Source organism: Oryzias latipes, chromosome 21 (assembly GCF_053564925.1).
Source record: "Oryzias latipes strain Hd-rR chromosome 21, Olatipes_Hd-rR_3.1".
Classification (NCBI taxonomy): Eukaryota; Metazoa; Chordata; class Actinopteri; order Beloniformes; family Adrianichthyidae; genus Oryzias; species Oryzias latipes.
The window spans coordinates 10,366,759-10,384,407 of record NC_136257.1 but is presented as its reverse complement, the minus strand read 5'-3'; the positions used below and the strand labels follow the sequence as shown (position 1 = coordinate 10,384,407).

The 17,649-nt window shown below is 36.9% G+C and overlaps 1 protein-coding gene and 1 long non-coding RNA gene across 2 annotated transcripts; both read right to left on the bottom strand.

Annotated features, from left to right (window-relative positions):
- Nucleotides 1–8,904: 8,904 nt before the first annotated feature.
- LOC144988856 (uncharacterized) lies at nt 8,905–10,824 on the bottom strand. The gene is made up of 3 exons (XR_013652907.1): nt 10,696–10,824; nt 9,821–9,910; nt 8,905–9,562 (listed from the first exon to the last, which is right to left on the bottom strand). It is a non-coding gene; the product is annotated as an uncharacterized LOC144988856 (long non-coding RNA).
- Nucleotides 10,825–11,143: 319 nt separating this feature from the next.
- On the bottom strand, nt 11,144–16,747 carry atp6ap2 (ATPase H+ transporting accessory protein 2). The gene is made up of 9 exons (XM_004081466.4): nt 16,597–16,747; nt 14,547–14,677; nt 14,324–14,452; nt 14,133–14,228; nt 13,916–14,053; nt 13,127–13,180; nt 12,889–13,038; nt 12,690–12,809; nt 11,144–11,897 (listed from the first exon to the last, which is right to left on the bottom strand). The coding sequence occupies exons 1-9, from the start codon at nt 16,661–16,663 to the stop codon at nt 11,703–11,705; spliced, it is 1,080 nt and encodes a 359-aa protein (XP_004081514.1). The 5' UTR covers nt 16,664–16,747; the 3' UTR covers nt 11,144–11,702.
- Nucleotides 16,748–17,649: the final 902 nt, after the last annotated feature.

Genomic DNA, 17,649 nt, shown 5'->3' with positions numbered 1-17,649 from the left:
ACCGAACGAGAAGGAAAAGTCTGTCCAAAACTTTTTCAAAAACAGACGCATCTCTCAGATCATGTTTTCTTTCGTTTCCTCTACCTCCAAAAATGAAAGAGGTCCATTTTAAAAACAATTAATGGCATATATCCAAGAAAATAATTTTCACGTATCAGATTTATTATACAAGATAATTTATGCCCCATATGTACAAAAGATATTGAAACTCAAAAGCACCTGTTTTATGATTTGCAATTTGGTAACATTTTCTGGAATTATTTATATAATTGGCTTTCAACAAAAAACTCAGTCCCTACATTTTCAAACTTTAACATTCAATTTGGGTACATCTAAAAAAGAAAAGATATTCAGTCTGTTTTTAATAATTTTGTTATTTTAGGTAACATTTGTGTTTATAAATGTTGTTTTATGAAAGAGAAGCAAAATTTTTTTTTGCATTTACAAAACGATCTCCTGCTTTTTTATAAATCCCTTAAAAGCATGAATAATAAGAACGCTATAAAACTCTTCAACTGCTTATCGGTTTATCTGGATTAATGCCTTTGTTGTTGTTTTTTTTTTGTTTTAATAATTTTTGTTTATTGCTTCTTTTAGTTTGGTTTTATATGTCTATTTATATTTATTTTTATAACTTATCCCTATTTTATTATATTGTTATATTGTTATCAAGTGCTGCTTAGACTTTGTTCTAGTTTTTCATTTGTAAAATCCTATGTTGCTTTATGTTTTGGGGTTTGAATGTTCCAAATGGAAAAAATGTAGTGTAATTTGAGATTTTGTCAATAAAATACATAAATAAATAAATAAATACATAAATAAATAAGTAAATAAATAAATAAATAAATAAATACATTCTTTTTAAAAAAAGACTTGACCGAACAAATGTGACGTCGTTCACAGAAAATGGCTTCCTTCCGGCTCCATGGAAAACTCTTTTTAATTATTTTTTAATGTCTATTTTTTTGATATAGTGTTATTTTAAATCATAGTCATGATTTTTTCTAATTAAAATGTTCTGAATATATTTTAGATAACTTATCTGTATGTGCTATGTTAATATACATAATAGAGTTATGTCTGTTTTACATACTTATTAAGTAATTCATCGTTGTCATGTGATTTATTGATACTTAAGGATTCTAAATGACCTGAAACTGTGTTGGTAAAGCATAGATATCTGATACAAAGTTATGAACCAGATAATGATAAATCCTGTAATAAAATGGTTAGGGTAGAACAGGGGTGGGATTATATAAATTCTCTTCCTTCCACTCCCTTTCAAGCAATCTTCGATTTTAAGTCTAATTAACCTAAGTTGAAACATCTTTGTATGACTGATTGTAATGTTCTGTGCATTATTCTTGCTTTGATTGCTTGAAATAAACCATTTCAAATAAATAAAATAAAAAAATTGAAATACTTCGGTTTGTTTAAAGTGGGATTAGCAACAACATGTTCAGAAAAGGTATCAACGCAAAAATGGTTATTCTGACAAACATAATGACTGAGTAAAAGCTGTTTGTTTCTGAACCCTTGTGCTATCCGAGCCACTGTAACGTTGGGAGTTGGGTCATCTAGACCCACTAAACAGTGCTCTGAACCTTTTTTCTTCAATGATTTGTGATCTTCACTGGTGTCCATGGATTACATGAAATCTTTCCACGTTTATCCACCTTTGTCATGGTAGGGAGAACACGTCAATGGTCATCTTGACCCCATTAGTATAGCACAAGGGTTAAAGGAATAAAAAATGTATGAATGCAAATTGTTAGAAACATTAATAACATTAATAAAACACACAATAACATTTTTTATCTGATGATGGAGGACACGTATAAAGAACATTAAGAACATTAAGATTGAAACAGCGTTTCTGAGTATGTCTTTATTTAAACTGTTGAGAATCAGGAGCAGATGAAAAAATGCACCTCTCCCACTAGCTTACAACCTCTCACAACCCCAACCTAACATTATCGGTGCAACAAAAATGATCCAGATGCCATCTTAGACGAGGAAAACAAAGACGTAGATTCTCTTTTCAAAGAATAACCTTGCTGAGGACCAAGTCTTTAGACACATGCATGCAGAGAGGCTTTACCATGTAAACACTTTGTTCTGCCTGGGGAATATTCCATTGTGCATGGAACAGTATCTTGTTTGGGTGTATCTATAGCAGCAAAATGTGTTTTTGTACAAACAACAGTGAGCATGCTGGTACTAAAAGCAGCAGGAATGTCATTTCTTATCTCACTGTCATTTGTGAGTCAATCATTGTAATTACCAGCAGCCACATATCCTGTCTTCATTGAAAAAAATAAAACCCATTTTGGTCAGTTTCAGTTCATCTGTCTATAAGAAAACATGGCACAGCTGGTAACAACACACTTCCCGGGGAGGAATAGATGGCTTTGGAAACTTCCTTCATTAACATCATCAGATATTTTCTTTTGCTTAAAATCAACTTCAGGGAAAACAAACACAGTTGCTTGATCTAAAGCTGAACAGAAGAGTGCAGCAACAACAATCTGTGCATTGTAGAGTAAAACTTTTGTTTCATCAGTTGAAAGCTCATCTCCCTCTAAACGACCAAAGGTTGCTTCCAGCCTTTTAGCTTGGGTGACAAACAAAATGTTTTACTTGTAGCTTTACTTTTATTTCCCTTCATGTCTGTGTGATTCCTATTGACTGCTAATGAAAACTGGACTGAGGGACCCTTCCACCCCAACATTCCAAACAGGAAGTATCTGCTGGTTCCTAAAAAAAACAAAATCCCATAAACTTATACTGCAAAATGAACAGGTATTACTTAGTCATTCTATTTGTCAAAATGACCATTGTTGCTCCGATACCTTTTTTTAAACACGTTCTTTCTAATCCTACTTATTTTTTCATGATATGTTTTCTGTAGCGCAAGTTATTCAAGTTATAAACTGACCAATCAGATGCCTGAATAAAAGTAGGTGGTTTCATGTTGAACGTTCAAAATGTTTGATTGACAGATTTTTCCGAGCCCGCTCTCAGTGGTAGGGGGTGTGGTCTTCTAACAAGCTCACTCCTGATTGGAGAGAGTGATTACCATAGAACCGTTGACTCAGAACAACTCGGACCAATCACTGATTATGTCTGGCCCCAACATGGCGACGGTTGTGTCGTGGAGAAATGGCGACTGAATTGACATCATCAGGTTGAAGCCTGAAGCAAGTCATTTTCTATGGGTGACGTCATACTCACTCGGTCCAGTTCCTATATTGTAATTCTCTTTTGAGGAAGAATTAAGTTCTCGTATTTTACATGAATAACTTTAAAGCAAGTTGATGAAGACGCTTTGTTTTTTTATTGTTTGATGACCTGAGTAGAACCAGCCTCTGAGATAAAGAATTTTATTTAAAATCACTAATTTTTATTCCATTTCTAATATTCTATTCATATTCCATTAAACTGCTTGAGAAGCACAAACTGCTCATTAGTAATTAGATGAGGGGCAGAAAGGAAAGTAGGTCATTGCTTGTCCTTAACCCTTGTGCTATCCTAGGCATTTTATCATTGGGAGTTGGGTCATCTAGACCCACTAGACAGTGCACTGAACCTTTTCTCTTCAATGACTTATGATCTTCACTGGTCTCCATGGATTACATGAAATCTTTCCACCTTTATCCACTTTTGTCATGGTAGGGAGAACATGTCAATGTAAGGGTGGGGTCATCTGAGATAGCACAAGGGTTAATATGTCCTGCAGCAGTCCTGGACACATTTATACCATACTGTTTTCACAATTGTTCTTTCTCACTGTCCCTTTGACAAAGCATTACACATTGCCACATACCCAAAAACTCACCAAAGTTAGCAAAACCTGGTGAAAATTCATTTTGGACAAGTTTAACATTTACGATATCAACTTATTAGGAAATGTGGGCATGGTAAATAAAATACCTCAGTCGCCAAGGAAATCCAAAAATATACTTTTTGCTATTCTTCGAAAAATTACGTAGACCTGATTATCACCACCATGCAACCAAAAAATAAAGCAGTTGCTATGGAGATCAAACTAACAGAAAAAATTTGAATAAAATGTCTTTTCTTCATGAATTTGACATATGCAGCTCTGACCAGGGCGGCAGAGGCAGACAGGAATAGTAAAGGACGTGTAGCAGCTGCTCAGCCATTGAGGGCGGGTCAAAAGGAGGCGGCGAAGGTGGGGGGCAGGTAGCGCCCGTGGGCCATGCAATGTCGCTCACTGCCATAGTTAGTGTTTATTTCCTTTTAATTAAGCGGTGAAGGCCATAATGTTCTGGCGGTGTTCTGACTTGTATACATTTTAGGTAAACTCACACCATGTGGGTGTGTGTGAACTGTAGGGGTGCAGACCATTACACCTGACTGTCTTCTGGATTCTAAATGTGGTCAATCTACCCCCAGCTGGGAGCAAAGCAGCTGAGTTTGATCATAGACATTCTGCAAGCTTTTCCAGCAACTTCATTATGGGACGAGCTGTCAGAGTTGACTTCCTCTTTCTCATTGCTGATCAACTGTCTCCTCTCTGTACATGCAGAGAGTCCTTTCTGCTGTTAGGACTCCATAGCAGAAATATTCAACCAAAAGAAACAGAAATTCTCCAAAAGCTAATGGGGTCAGATACAATTTAATTCAATTCCATTTTATTTGTATAGCCCAAATTCACAACAACAGTCGTCTCAGTGGGCTTGGTAATTGTAAGGTAAACATACAAGCAAAAAGGATCATAAATGCATAGAATTCAATAGGATAATACAAAACTTGAACTAAACAGACTAAACTAAACTGGCATCCCTGCCCTTCACAGAACATCAGAAAATGCTACTATTTATTGTGATGAGGTAGCCTTGTGGTTGTCTCAACATCTACTTGTAGTTATTACCGTCTTGTCACATCAATACAGAGCCCTGGACATGACGTGCAGGTATCTTGTGCGCAAAAATGAGTATTTTGTGTGATTCATATTGTGCTTTTCCAGATGCTCAAAGCACTTACAAAGTGTTCTTCATTCATTTCTTAGAGACTTGGTGATGGGAGGCTACTTGAGTCGCCACAGGTGCCTTGGGTCAGACTGACAGAGGTGGGGCTCCAAAAACACACCTGCCATTTGACCATTTCTAGAATATTCCTACACATTCATACACATAAGGGAAGTCCACACTGGTGGCAGGGAGGAGGACATGTCTTGCCCAAGGACACAACAGATGACTGGAGGAGCAGGATTCGACAAATGGATGAACTGCTCTCGATATAGATGTAATATGCTACATGTATAACTGTTGTCTTTTTCTGTCACTTATGTTTGTGCTTTAGCAATCATTTAAATGCAGATTTCAGTCAAAAATTCGTTCAAATATTTGAGGGGGTGTCTCTTACTGTAAACCATAGAACTGTAAACGTTAGCATGTAAAATTGTGTAGTAAATAACCAAATTTCACATATTTGCACAAACCATAAAAGTTTTTTGGCTTTTTTCAACACAGTATAGTCAACAGCGTGACTCCAACAACATGTAACCTATGAAGACACTAATTTGTGTGCACAAAACGCTAACTTGAGAAAACAATTAATTTCTTTGTCAGGATCCTGTGCAGGGCCCTGTATATGAAATGCTACATATAGTGTAAATTTACTGTCATTGAGAAAAAGTATGAGTGCATTGCAAAGGCAGAGAAAACCAAATTAAACATGTGAACAATAAAATTTAGAGATAAACTTGAAAAAATTATGAAATACACGTGGGATGATGAAGGAGGGAGCTTCAGAGGGCATTTCCAGCTGGTACAGGGAGCTTGGAAACATTACAACCCTGTGGAATTAAGTACAATTCCACTGCCTGAATATGATGTGCATTCCTTTGAAGCAGGAGTGTCAGACTCCGCGCCTCGGGGGACGGATCCTTCTTGTTTTTCAGAAACCTGGCCCAACTTTTACCAAAAAGTATTCGTGATCCTTTTGATTTCATGTTTTACTTCGAAGCCCATCGAGACGACTGTTGTTGTGATTTTGGGCTATACAAATAAAATTGAATTGAATTGAATTGAATTGAACTCCTGCCGATTACTTGGTAATGGGATTACCAGTTGTTGAGATGTACTTGTATTTGCGTTTGGATCATTTCATATTTCCCCTTTCAGTTCATGACGGAGGTCATCTGAAAGCACAACATAAACATCCAAAACATTAAAACAATTACAGATGTTTTAGTCCAATTAAATCCAGATATTTAATTAAGTCCAGATCATGTTGGGCATATGAACAGGAAATTTGTAAAACCCAGACAGAAAAACGTAAACATAGAATAGACATGTCTGAAAATTATGAATTGATTTGTATTTTTAATAGCAAAAAAGTATATTCATTTTAGTCAATTTATATATTTTAAGCTACATTTTGCAGGTGAGGCTGTCTCCCCTGACTGCATGTCACCGGGATTTATCCTTTTCCAAATGTTTTTGTTTATTCTTTTGTCTTGTTACAATTACCGAATATTTTAAATTACGTTTATTCTTTATCACAATTTGCATTGCTTTAAATCTATTTTTGTTCTTAAATTTTTTTTTAATTCTTACTTGTCATTTACATTGTTTATTATGAAAGGTTATATTGTATACGACTCTTGTGTCTAAAGGTGTCTTTGATGTGTAAATCTTGGTTTTGTTTTTTGCAGACTTTTTCATCTCACTGTATACATGCCTCTAAACTGGAGGCGGCAAAAATCAAAATATTTTTTACACAGAGTACAAAACGACTCTAAATCCTACTAAGTCAAATGCATTTAGTCAAATATTTAAAAGATTAAACATTAAACAGCTCAGTATTGAGATTCAAGCTGACTGAATCATGTCAGATTAAATTAAGAATGCAAATGTTGCATGTGGACATACATTGTGGGACAAATTTAGCAAAACTGTATGAAACAAGAAGAAATTTAAACAGAAGTCCAACTTCTGAAAAAAAAAAAAAAAAAAAAAAAACGTTTTATCTCGTATCTTAACACATCCGACCTGCTGAGACGTCACCGAGTTTTGTGAGTCGGTCAAAAACCATACAGCATCAGAGCTTTGGGGATGTTGACTAACCACAAACTAACCCCATTGTGGGCATTTTTCACAGAAGCCCCAACGCGCATTTCTATTTTTATTTAAATGGTGGCCCGCTAGAAAAAAAGGAAAGACCTGAATGGTTTTTTGGGTTTGTTTTGCAGCCTTCACTCTAGTCTTTGCTGCCATGAACTGCAGGTGATGGCAGCTTTTCTACTTAGTTATGATGCTCAATCTCAATAAAGTCACAGGTTCTTGCTGCTTTAGACATGGGGGGGGGGGGGGTAATTTTAAATGTATACATTTAATTAGTGATTTGAGAAAGAAACATCATAAATGCTGAAAATATTGCAGCACCATTGGACTTCAGTTTGGATGTTTGTGCTGCTTCACCACACAGTCGGCCTTTGTTCATGCAGGCTGACCATGTAAATGTTTGTGAATAATTTGTGTGTTCCAGTAAGTCAAAATGAGAGGTGATATATGTCAAAAGACTACAGCACACAAAATTTGCTATGGAAACTAAAGAATTCACATGTCTTCAGTGTTATTCTTGTGTACATCTTAATCATTGGATTTTTTTATTCTTGGGATTTCTTCAGTTAGCCACACTTTGGCAGTCATCCCCCCTCGTTTTGCTCGTACACAACATGAGGTTTATTTGTGCTCCGTTCCACACAAACATCACCTGGTAAAACAGATTTGCAAGTAAAATTAGATTTTTACTTGCAAACGGGTTTTGGGGTTTGTCATGTTCTGAATGCTCTCATTGCGGTCTCCTGTTGTGTTGTAAACCTGGCAAACATGAATGCAGCTGCACAGTAATCTGGAAAGATTCAATAATTCTCTGTTTTGCAAAACATTTTCTGTATTAATAAACAATTTATTGCTTTGCAATTCATTAGGTGTGTAAAGAGGGATGTTCTGGAGTTTCAGAAAACTGCATGATCACAGACATGAACACAGATAAAATGTTGCAAACTACCTTTTAGTCATATGTGCTGTTTAAAATTCAAATGTAATACTAAATTCTAAAAAAAAAAAAAAATTAAAAGTCTTTTGCAGACTTTGTCTCAGTTTTGTTCTAATACTCAGTACCAACCTAAAATGTTTCTCCTTTGAAATACTTTGAAGTTCTAAAAACTTAAAATTTAGATTTTTATATACAGCAAATATAAAACCAAATTGTCCAGTACTTTCTTAGTCCTATTCACTGTAAAAACAGGCCCCATAAAAATAAGTTAGAAAATCTTACCCCATATGGTCTTACCGAAAATTCTTATTTTAAGAAAAAAATACATTTTGTCAAACTAAAATTATGTTGCTACTGAAAAACTTTAAGATTATTTTTCTCGCAAGACAGAAAAAAATGGGAATTTTTCTTGAACAAAAAAAAAAGTCTCTTTACTTTCTTTTTGCAGCGCACATTTCCAATGTCAAGGGTTATCAACATTCAAAACAGGGAATTTTCAACATTCAAATTGTGGTTCCCATGTGATACCGCAGCAACATCCCAACTGACTGGTGTGTGAGAACCAGGATATGAAAACAGAGCAGAGGATTACACCACCGACGGCTGTAACCTGTAACGGCTGTAACATGCTTTCCACTTTCATTTCTATGGCATTAACTTGAGCAGAAACTTCACTTTGAGACCCTATTCAACTCCATGTTTTTTTCCCTTTTAGCTTTTTTATTTTGTAAAATAAAATCCAACTATTGTATTGCATAGATGGAAGTGTTTTCCTTCTAACAGATATTAGCGTTAGATGAATAGGGTTACCTTTTCTGGCAGAAAAAACAACAACACACATCTTATAAAAAATTTTAAAAAAAGATGAAAGCATATTTTTGATTTCTTTATTGAAAGTTGCAACTACAGAAACATCAGGCCTGCTCAGCCTCTGCACAGAGAGGTTTGTGAGTCAGCCTTCAAACACTGCAGTGCATGAACTTTGGCTTTTAACTGACAGATGCTGCTGGCTAACCGCAAAATTTGTTGGTTACAAAGATGGCAGAGAGCAAGACACCCAGAAACTGTTCAGTGAGTGTCTGCAGTTATAACTTTTGAGTATCAAAACATCTGCGGTGGGAAAGGACATCTGTCAGCTGTGACTGGACGCCTGAAATAATCTTCTACTCTTAAAAATGTGTTTGTAATGTCTGTTGTTTTTAGTTTACAAAGCCTAGAAAATGCAACAAATTGTTGGCAATTTAATATTTTTTTTCCTTAAATCTAAATATATTTTTCAACCTTTTTTTTTTTTGAGTAGGTAGATGGAGCATCCAGCCAGATCTTTAGCGTCAGCATTTTGCACGTCTGGGTGGAGGCATTGCAAGGTCACAGGCTCCAGCTCCAGCTCCAGCTTCCACTCCCACTCCCACTCCAGCTGCCGCTCCCACTCCTGCTCCAGCTACAACTCCAGTTCCTGCGACCTCATCTTCAGGAACCAGTGCAGCAGTTGAGGCAGATTTCCTCGCCCGCGTCCTCCCCTCCCTTTTAGCTGAATGAAAAACATTTATAGTTTATGGTTACAGTGAGGAAACTTGTATGTTTATCTCCAAGACGACTACTCTCACAGTGATGCTTCAAGATGTAATCCTCAGATAAGTAATGGAATTTTGTTCAAAGTCTGACCTATCAGGTTATAAAAGTCAGGTTTTTGCTGAGGTCTTAACCTGCGATCCTGGAGTTCAAAGGTAAGATGCTTTTTATAGGTTTAAAAACGTGTTTACTTAAGACCCATGCAGTAGTATCTCACCTGTAGAGCTACATGGTGTTAGAACGGGCTCCTCCTTTGACTCTCCATCAGAGATGGCAGCCCGGATCTTGCGAACCACGTAGCTCCCAGCTGTGACGAAAACAGAACAGTTCAGCTTTAGAAAAGCTGGATTCTCTTTATCAAAATGAAACTCTGAACGGTGCACTGTGTACACACAACGTTTAGCTTTGTCCTAAAAACAAAAACTTACGGTAACAGATATTGTTGTTTTAAAATAGAAACATGTTTCAAACATTTAAAAAAATTATCAATTAAGTGTATTTAGCAACTATGTACAAAGACCCTTGTGAAAATATATCTCCTATTCAACGATGCAAAATGAGTCTGTTCATTCCTGTTTATTCTGTTTACATGACTTTTTTTTTTCCTCTTATCTTCTTTAAGTTATGTAAAGACTATAATATCTCAATTTTATTTATGTATTTATTCAAAATATGCTAAATAAACAATTTAGGAACTACCTTAATGTAAGAAATAATGAAATAAAAGACTTCTCTGTATAAAACCAAGTTAAATTTGTACATTCAAAACTTACAACCTAACTTTGTGTTTATGTATCATTGTACACACGGATATAGCAAATTGCACCTTTTTCTGGAAAATAAATCGTGATATTTATGTAGAATACACTACAAATTAAGTTCTTAAATACGTAATGTAGATAGCACTATACGTAATAAATACATAATAAATATAGCTAAGTGAGAAATCATCTCTTATGTGGTTTCCCGTCCAAACAGGAAGTAAAATATAATTTGTTTGTTTTTCTCTTTAGATTCTCGTTTATAGAAGCTGCATGGAATTCTACTGTTAGAAGATAAGTTAATAATGTATCTACTAACCAAGTATTTTACCTTTTATCAGTAATCACACCATCGTTTGTTGTCTCTCGTTAAGTCCACTGTCTTGGGGACAGTCGTCTTCCTTACTTCCTCATTCTGTGTATTTATGGCTGACGCTTTAAAGTCTCGCGACAAATGATATGTCGCATAGAAAGCTAAAGGCGGGGCTTACAATTTATTTCAATTCTGATTGGCTGAACGCTTACGCACAAAGGCGGATGACAAGCAGGTCTAAGATGAGCAAGTATGACTGTGCATTTTTAATGTAGTTATATTATTTATAGTTTCTGATTACAAATGTTGACATCCTGTTAAACTGTTGCTATTGGAAAATAAATATTCATAAAACAGAACACAGCTTTTAAACAATTTACCTTTAAAATCCACAAGTGATTTTACAATTTTTTCAAATGCGAGATTGTAATCGCATTTAAAAAACATCAGTAAAGTGAACGAAGTATTCATTAAGGATTCAATATTTATTGCGATTTACAGAGCTTCTTTTATTTTACACCCATAACAACAAACATTATGATCAAGTTTCCTTGCAACAAAATGTAGTCATTTGGAATGGAATTACAGTGAAACCAACCTTCTACACATTTTTCACAATAAGACTACAGCAGGTCCTCATACTTTTGTATCTGTATACTCAATATATACACATATGTATTTAACTTAAACAGCATCACACAAAAACCAAGCACGACATATTAGCCAAATAAGTCTTCTTTCATAAATTTATCATCACTTTTACTGCACAAATAATAAAAAAACACAGAAATCAGCAGGGCGATCAGGTGAAGCAAACATGAGGAGCTCAAGTTATGAAGGAATCATGTGAGCTGTGAAAGTAAAGGGAATAAACCCAACAAATATTCTGTTTTTTTTTTAATCTATCAATCACAGCCTCTTCTTTTTTTACATTACCTGTTTTGTTGTTTTCTTTGTTGGCAAAAGAAAGCCCGACACAAAACACAAACATTTACTCTGAAAACAGCGATGATGACTGTGAGAATTTAATCCATCCTGATCTTCTGATTGGTCATCCTATAGATGATGCTGTCATAACCTGGGTCCATGTTCCACAGGTTGTAAGCAATGACGATGACGGCGAGGACCAGCACGATCATCATCCACAGCACTATGTTAAAGATCACTGCGTACTCAAAGTTGTACTTGTAGGCCAGGTTGTACGGGCTGCCAGGGTTACTCTGGAGATGAACACAAACATTAAGTTAATCCAGGGGTGTGCAACCTGAGGCTCTGGAGCCACATGTGGCTCTGTTATGCCTCCATTGTAGCTCTCTGATTAAAGAAAAAGACGAGGATTAACATAGTTTTTGGACTATAAAACAAAACAGATAAGTTTAACTTTATTCAATCCATTTACAAACAGTGAAAGTACAGTACAACTCACTCATCTTTGCGGCTTCATAACTTATCAAAGTTGTACTAAAACACATTTTTGAGCACCGTGTGTCACAAAAGGCCTGTTTCAGGGTGCACTGTTGATATTTGAGAAAATGAAAAGATTTTAAGCGCCTTCTGGGTCACTAAATTAGCTCTGATTTAATTTGAGTTAGTCAGGTTTACAAATTTATAGCAAAAACAGTTCAAGTAATTGTGTAGGGTTTATTTTTTTTTAATCCCAATTGACATTAGACAACCTACTACATTTACTGCATTGAAAGGATCCCTTGTGATACAGGGTCTATTTTATTTTGAAAGGAAGTCTTGGGAAACTGCCAATAGTTATAAACGATTTCATATTAAGAATAAGAAATGTAATTTTCTCTTTACGTTTTTTTTTCATGGCAAGAATTCATTCATATTTATCATAAAAGTAACAATAACATAAATATAAGCTCCTACTGGGTTGGAGACAGTGTGAAATCAACCTGAAAGGGTCTTTAAGTGTTGAAGGTTGCAGGCCCCTGTGTTAATCCATTGTTAAATGAAATGCTGTTGAGTTCTCTGGACACCTTTCTTCCCGCAAGACTTACAATCTGCTTAGATTCCAGGATTGAACGAGACTTCCTGGTCAAAGGAGCTTCAAATGTTTTCACCGTGACAACCTCCACAGCAGCACTGTTGCCATAGAGACGATACATGTCCTCTCCAAACTAGAATGAAAAGAACGTAGGAGGTTAAAATGTGGTCCTGTTGAAGGCTTCTGCATTACCCTCCGGTCCTCCTCGGTACCTTCTGAAGGACAGAAGCAAGGATGGATGTGGCGTCCCGGTACTGAGGAGAGTCTTTGCCATAGACGCGGCTCAGCTCCTCCAGCCCAGACAGCTCCAGTGAGTACAGGTCAGGAGAGTTGTCCTTGGCCAAATGTCGGTGTCTCTGCAGCTGCAGCAAGATGAGATAAAATACATTTGACTCAAAGCTAATGAAATACTTTCTCCATGACTGAAGAAAAGACTGACCAGCCTCTTACCAGAGCTGTGATATCATGCAGCACTTGGACCTCAGACAGGAAGAGCAAATCTGCCTAAGAAAATAAAAGCATCATCAAAGAAGATAAGGTTTCTTTTCCACCCAGCAGGATTTTGGTTAGATGAGATTGTAAAAGTCCCACCCCGATCATCATTAGATCTACTGTGTACTACAGTGGTCTTTTTATTATGATTATTTAACTAAAATCCAAAACCTGTGTTGTTTTCTAGGACATCATTTCTGCAAAGCGGCAAAGGTTCATTAAAAATGTTGCCTCTGAGTTGTGGGCGGGACTGTTGGTGAAGAGTAAGCCCCCCTCCCCATCCCGATATCCATTTGTTTACACGCTCTCCTGCTAGCTTACGGCCCCTCACACCCCAAACCGAACATTACAAGTGCAACAAACATGGCAAACAAGATGGGAGCTATCCAGCTGCACAGTTTTGATCCAGAAACCAGCTCAGACTAGGAAAACACAGACAAACATGGATCTATTTGTCTGCTATTTGATGCATCAAAATGGAGCAGAGCAGGGAGGTTATGCCCCGCCAACTGTAGCTTCTGTGTCACATCCACAAGCTTCTTCAAACAGCATTTTTTCGTCTGCTACCGATTCACAACAATCTGAATAAAGAAACACTCAGAAAAGCAATTTTAAGCTTCATTTTCTTTATATATTTCCTCTATCATGAGAAAAACGCCACAAAAACATGTTAAAGATGCCAAAAACGTGATTTTCATCGGAGTGGGTCTTTAAGAAGACACGGTGATGTGACTTTTAGAAACAGACCTCTGCATTTCTGCTGAGGGAGTTGAGGGGGAAAGAAGTGAGCACTGAGCCATCCTGAGACAGACGAGCCCGGATCTGCTGCAGGGTGACTGGTAGGTCTTCAAACACGGCATTGGCTTTGCCAAGCATGTAAAGTCTCTGAGAAAAAAGAAAAACAAACAATGGGAGGGAAGCACGACCTCCTGGGGTTTCCAAATCTGTTATGACATGAGGCTACCTCCTCGCTGGGAGCCAGCTGCAGCACCACAGGAGTGTACTCAGCGAACGTGGAGTGTACCATCTCTGCAACACTGTCCAGAGTGAAGGCCACGGGCTGTGTGAAACAAAACAAAAAGCCTCAGTAATTCCCATGAAATACCACATTTTTTTGGTAGACAAAACTCCAATGTAGAAAACAGTCTGGCTCACGTTCTCCAAGGGGTAAGAAGCGACACTCTGAGGCAAATCCAGGCTGTCAACTCCTCTCACGACCACCAGGACGTTAGCCCGAGGTCGCTGGAACAACGGACCAGCCTGGAGGCCCGGCCAGGACAGATCCTGCGCAGAGAAAACATTCTGTCAGAAAAAGCAGCTCAGCTGTGGCAAATATGAATGCAAAAATATCAGGGAAAGATTATAAACTGTCAATTGCCTCTTCCACAGAGAAACCCATGGTTAGAGCCACCAAGTCTGGGATCTTCTCTCCAGAAAGTGGCCAGTCTCCTTTCTGAAAAGACAAAAACTCTGGAGCCTGCAGCACTGTCAAGCTGTCCCCCTGGACACCTGAAGGAAACAAGAGGAGGTGTGATTCCGAGAAACACTGGCCTAAAAAAACAAACACATTTGGTTCTTTAAACAGACTGTGAACCGTTTCTATCAGCAGTTCAGAACCCATTCTCTGCTAAATAAATCCCTGAGAGCTCTGGTTTTCAAATCGGATGTATTTTACAACTGAAGTCCTTTTGGTTTTCTTCTCTGTTTTTAAAATCTCCTGAGAATTGATGCATGACTTTTCTAGCCTCTGATTATTGTTCTGACTGCATTTCTCAGAAGTGTGCTGGAAGTATATTTATCCCTAGAATATCCTGGAAACCGTTGGTGCTGCACAGAACACCGACTGTTGGTTTTTTCTTACAAAAACGGTCAAATTCATTCTTTCCTGGCTGAAATTTTGTTCCAAAAAAAAAAAGTTTTCGTTCTTCCTGGTCGAGCATACCAACTAGGTATCTACCACTCTTTACTTTGTTCAATAATGCTGCCAAAGCCATCTAGAAGCATTCGATGAGGATCCAGAGGGTTAGACGGAGGCGGATGATTCACCGTGGCGACTCCAAAAAGGAGAAGCCGAAAGACAAATGTTCTGTGTACTGAGGACTGAATCAAAGTGAATACTCTGATCTAAGCGGGGGGGGTTTCTCCCCTGAATAGCAGAACTTGGTCTGTGTCACCAAACGGAAATAATTTGATTTTGGATTTAAGCACACTGTTCTAATAGTACTAAAAGTGGTTCCTCTAGTTATTTCTCCTTCTATCTCTTTCCAAAATGAATTTCATAGGAAAAAAAAAAAAAAACAGTTGTCCTAAACAAATGATTTTTACTATACCAAATTGAAACTTTGATTAAAATGTCTACCTAAAAACTAACCCAAAGCCTGTTCCTAGAAAAAAATTAATTCCTCAACCACTTGACGTCTATTGATGCAAATCAAATCACTTTGGCTCCAAAAGTACTTATATTTAACATTTACTTAATAGCAAAAACAGTTGAATATTTATCATAGCTGGAAATAAATTCAAGCGTAATGGTAAAAGAAAATGAATCTTTAGATTTGCTAAATCATTATTAAATCAAACCGATTTTTTTCAACTAACACAGCCTGACTGGATAGAGGAAAGGCAAAGATAACACAGTTACTGAACTCTAGATTTATTTTTTTATGTTATTTTATTCTATTTAAATCAGAAACTGACTCTTAAGGCTGGGCAGAAACCGTTAGACACAACAACAATTGACAAATGAACAAAACTATTTTAAAAAGCAAACAAACAAGGATTTAAAAACAGAGATAGAATAAAAAATATACCAAATAGAAAAGATTAAGACAACATATGGTAAGGCTATTAAACTGTAACTGATTCTACGGTATCCACAGCTACAGCAGGGACATAAACGGTGACTTTTCTCCTTAAATCTATGAATGTTGTCCCAATAACTCAGCAGAGGTCACTGGTCCACTCCACTCGTGACATGCAGGATGAATGAAGAGGAACTCGGAGTTTGTCACATGACAGCTTGTTAAAATGAGAAATCCAGAAAAACCCAAACGTCTCAACTGTTTATACTTTTCGGACGAAACCATTCTAGGAATTTTGAAGTACAGTGTTGTGTCTCGTTCTAGCATCTTTAGCGTTAGCTAAACGATAACGCTCTGGTGTGGTGACAAAAGGCTTCATTTATGATGAACCCGGTGGTTAACCAAAAATTATCCAACACTAAAACACGACAATAATACTGACTGAATGTTTTAAGCCTGTGGAAGATGATGAAATGAACCTTCCCAGAAGCTAAACTTGCTATGCTAGCAATGAGTCCCTCGACTTATTTCCGCCCCTTCATCATAGTTCCGCTTCGTGGGGCCACACTCCTACAACCACAATGTCACATTAAGATACGAGATCCTTTAATGGATTTGTATTTTTACCAGCGGTGACGAGGATAAGCGTTACGGCGAGAATGGCTTCCATCCTTACAGAGCTCCTCAGCGACATCTTCTTCCTGCGATCATCAGCTGACCCGCGTGACGCCCAGAGGAGATCACGTGACAGAGAAGCGACAAGGGGAAACTTCCATTCATTTTTAGCTTTACCGCCAGAAAACATTATAGTTTTAAATAAAGATAGTAGGTTAACAAATGTTTTTATACAGGCCAATTTATGAGTTGAGAATGTAGTAATCTGCCCAGCAACCGAATAATTTGAACATTTTATTTCAAGCCTTCCTCCACTTTATCAAACTTCCAACAATTAATACTTCATTCAGATGGGTTAACGTATCATTTAATATATTAAATAATCAATTATTGAACTCATGCATTCATTTGCCCATGTATGCACAAAAGCAAACATATATGAACACATACATATACATACTTGAGTATAAGTATAGCATGTGTACTAAAGACCATGTATGCAGACTGTAGGAAGTATATTGAATATTTCTTCAGACTAAGCTGGAACAGTTCTAGTTCACAAACAAAGAGAGAATATAAAAAGTGAACCGCCTCTTTTAAAGTATAAACTGGGGGGTGGGCAAACTACGGCCCAGGGGCCATAGGTAGCCCATAAAACATCTGGCCCCCCAAACTAGATTCAATTACCGGTATATTGATTATCTTTATCAATGTTTTATTTTCCCTGAAACTCTGGTGTCTATCCATAGACGGTGCACTATAAATACTGTACATTGACCTTTGCTAAGGTGCAAAAAGTTATTATGCGTTCATGTGACGTTGGAATATTTGTTGTTTTTCTAAAGCTCATATGTGTTTTCCAAGTGAGACAGCCATTTTTCATATCATTCCAATAGTACAGGAACGCAGCATTTCTCTAAGTTTGCATTTTTCCCAGAGGGAAAAAAATGCTAATTTAGTCTGGACCATATCAGGTTTTACACCATTTCATTTTTTTAATATATTTTAGTAGGCAAAAAATAACCTCAAAGTGACATTATTGTTTCAACCTTTAATTTTCCTTTT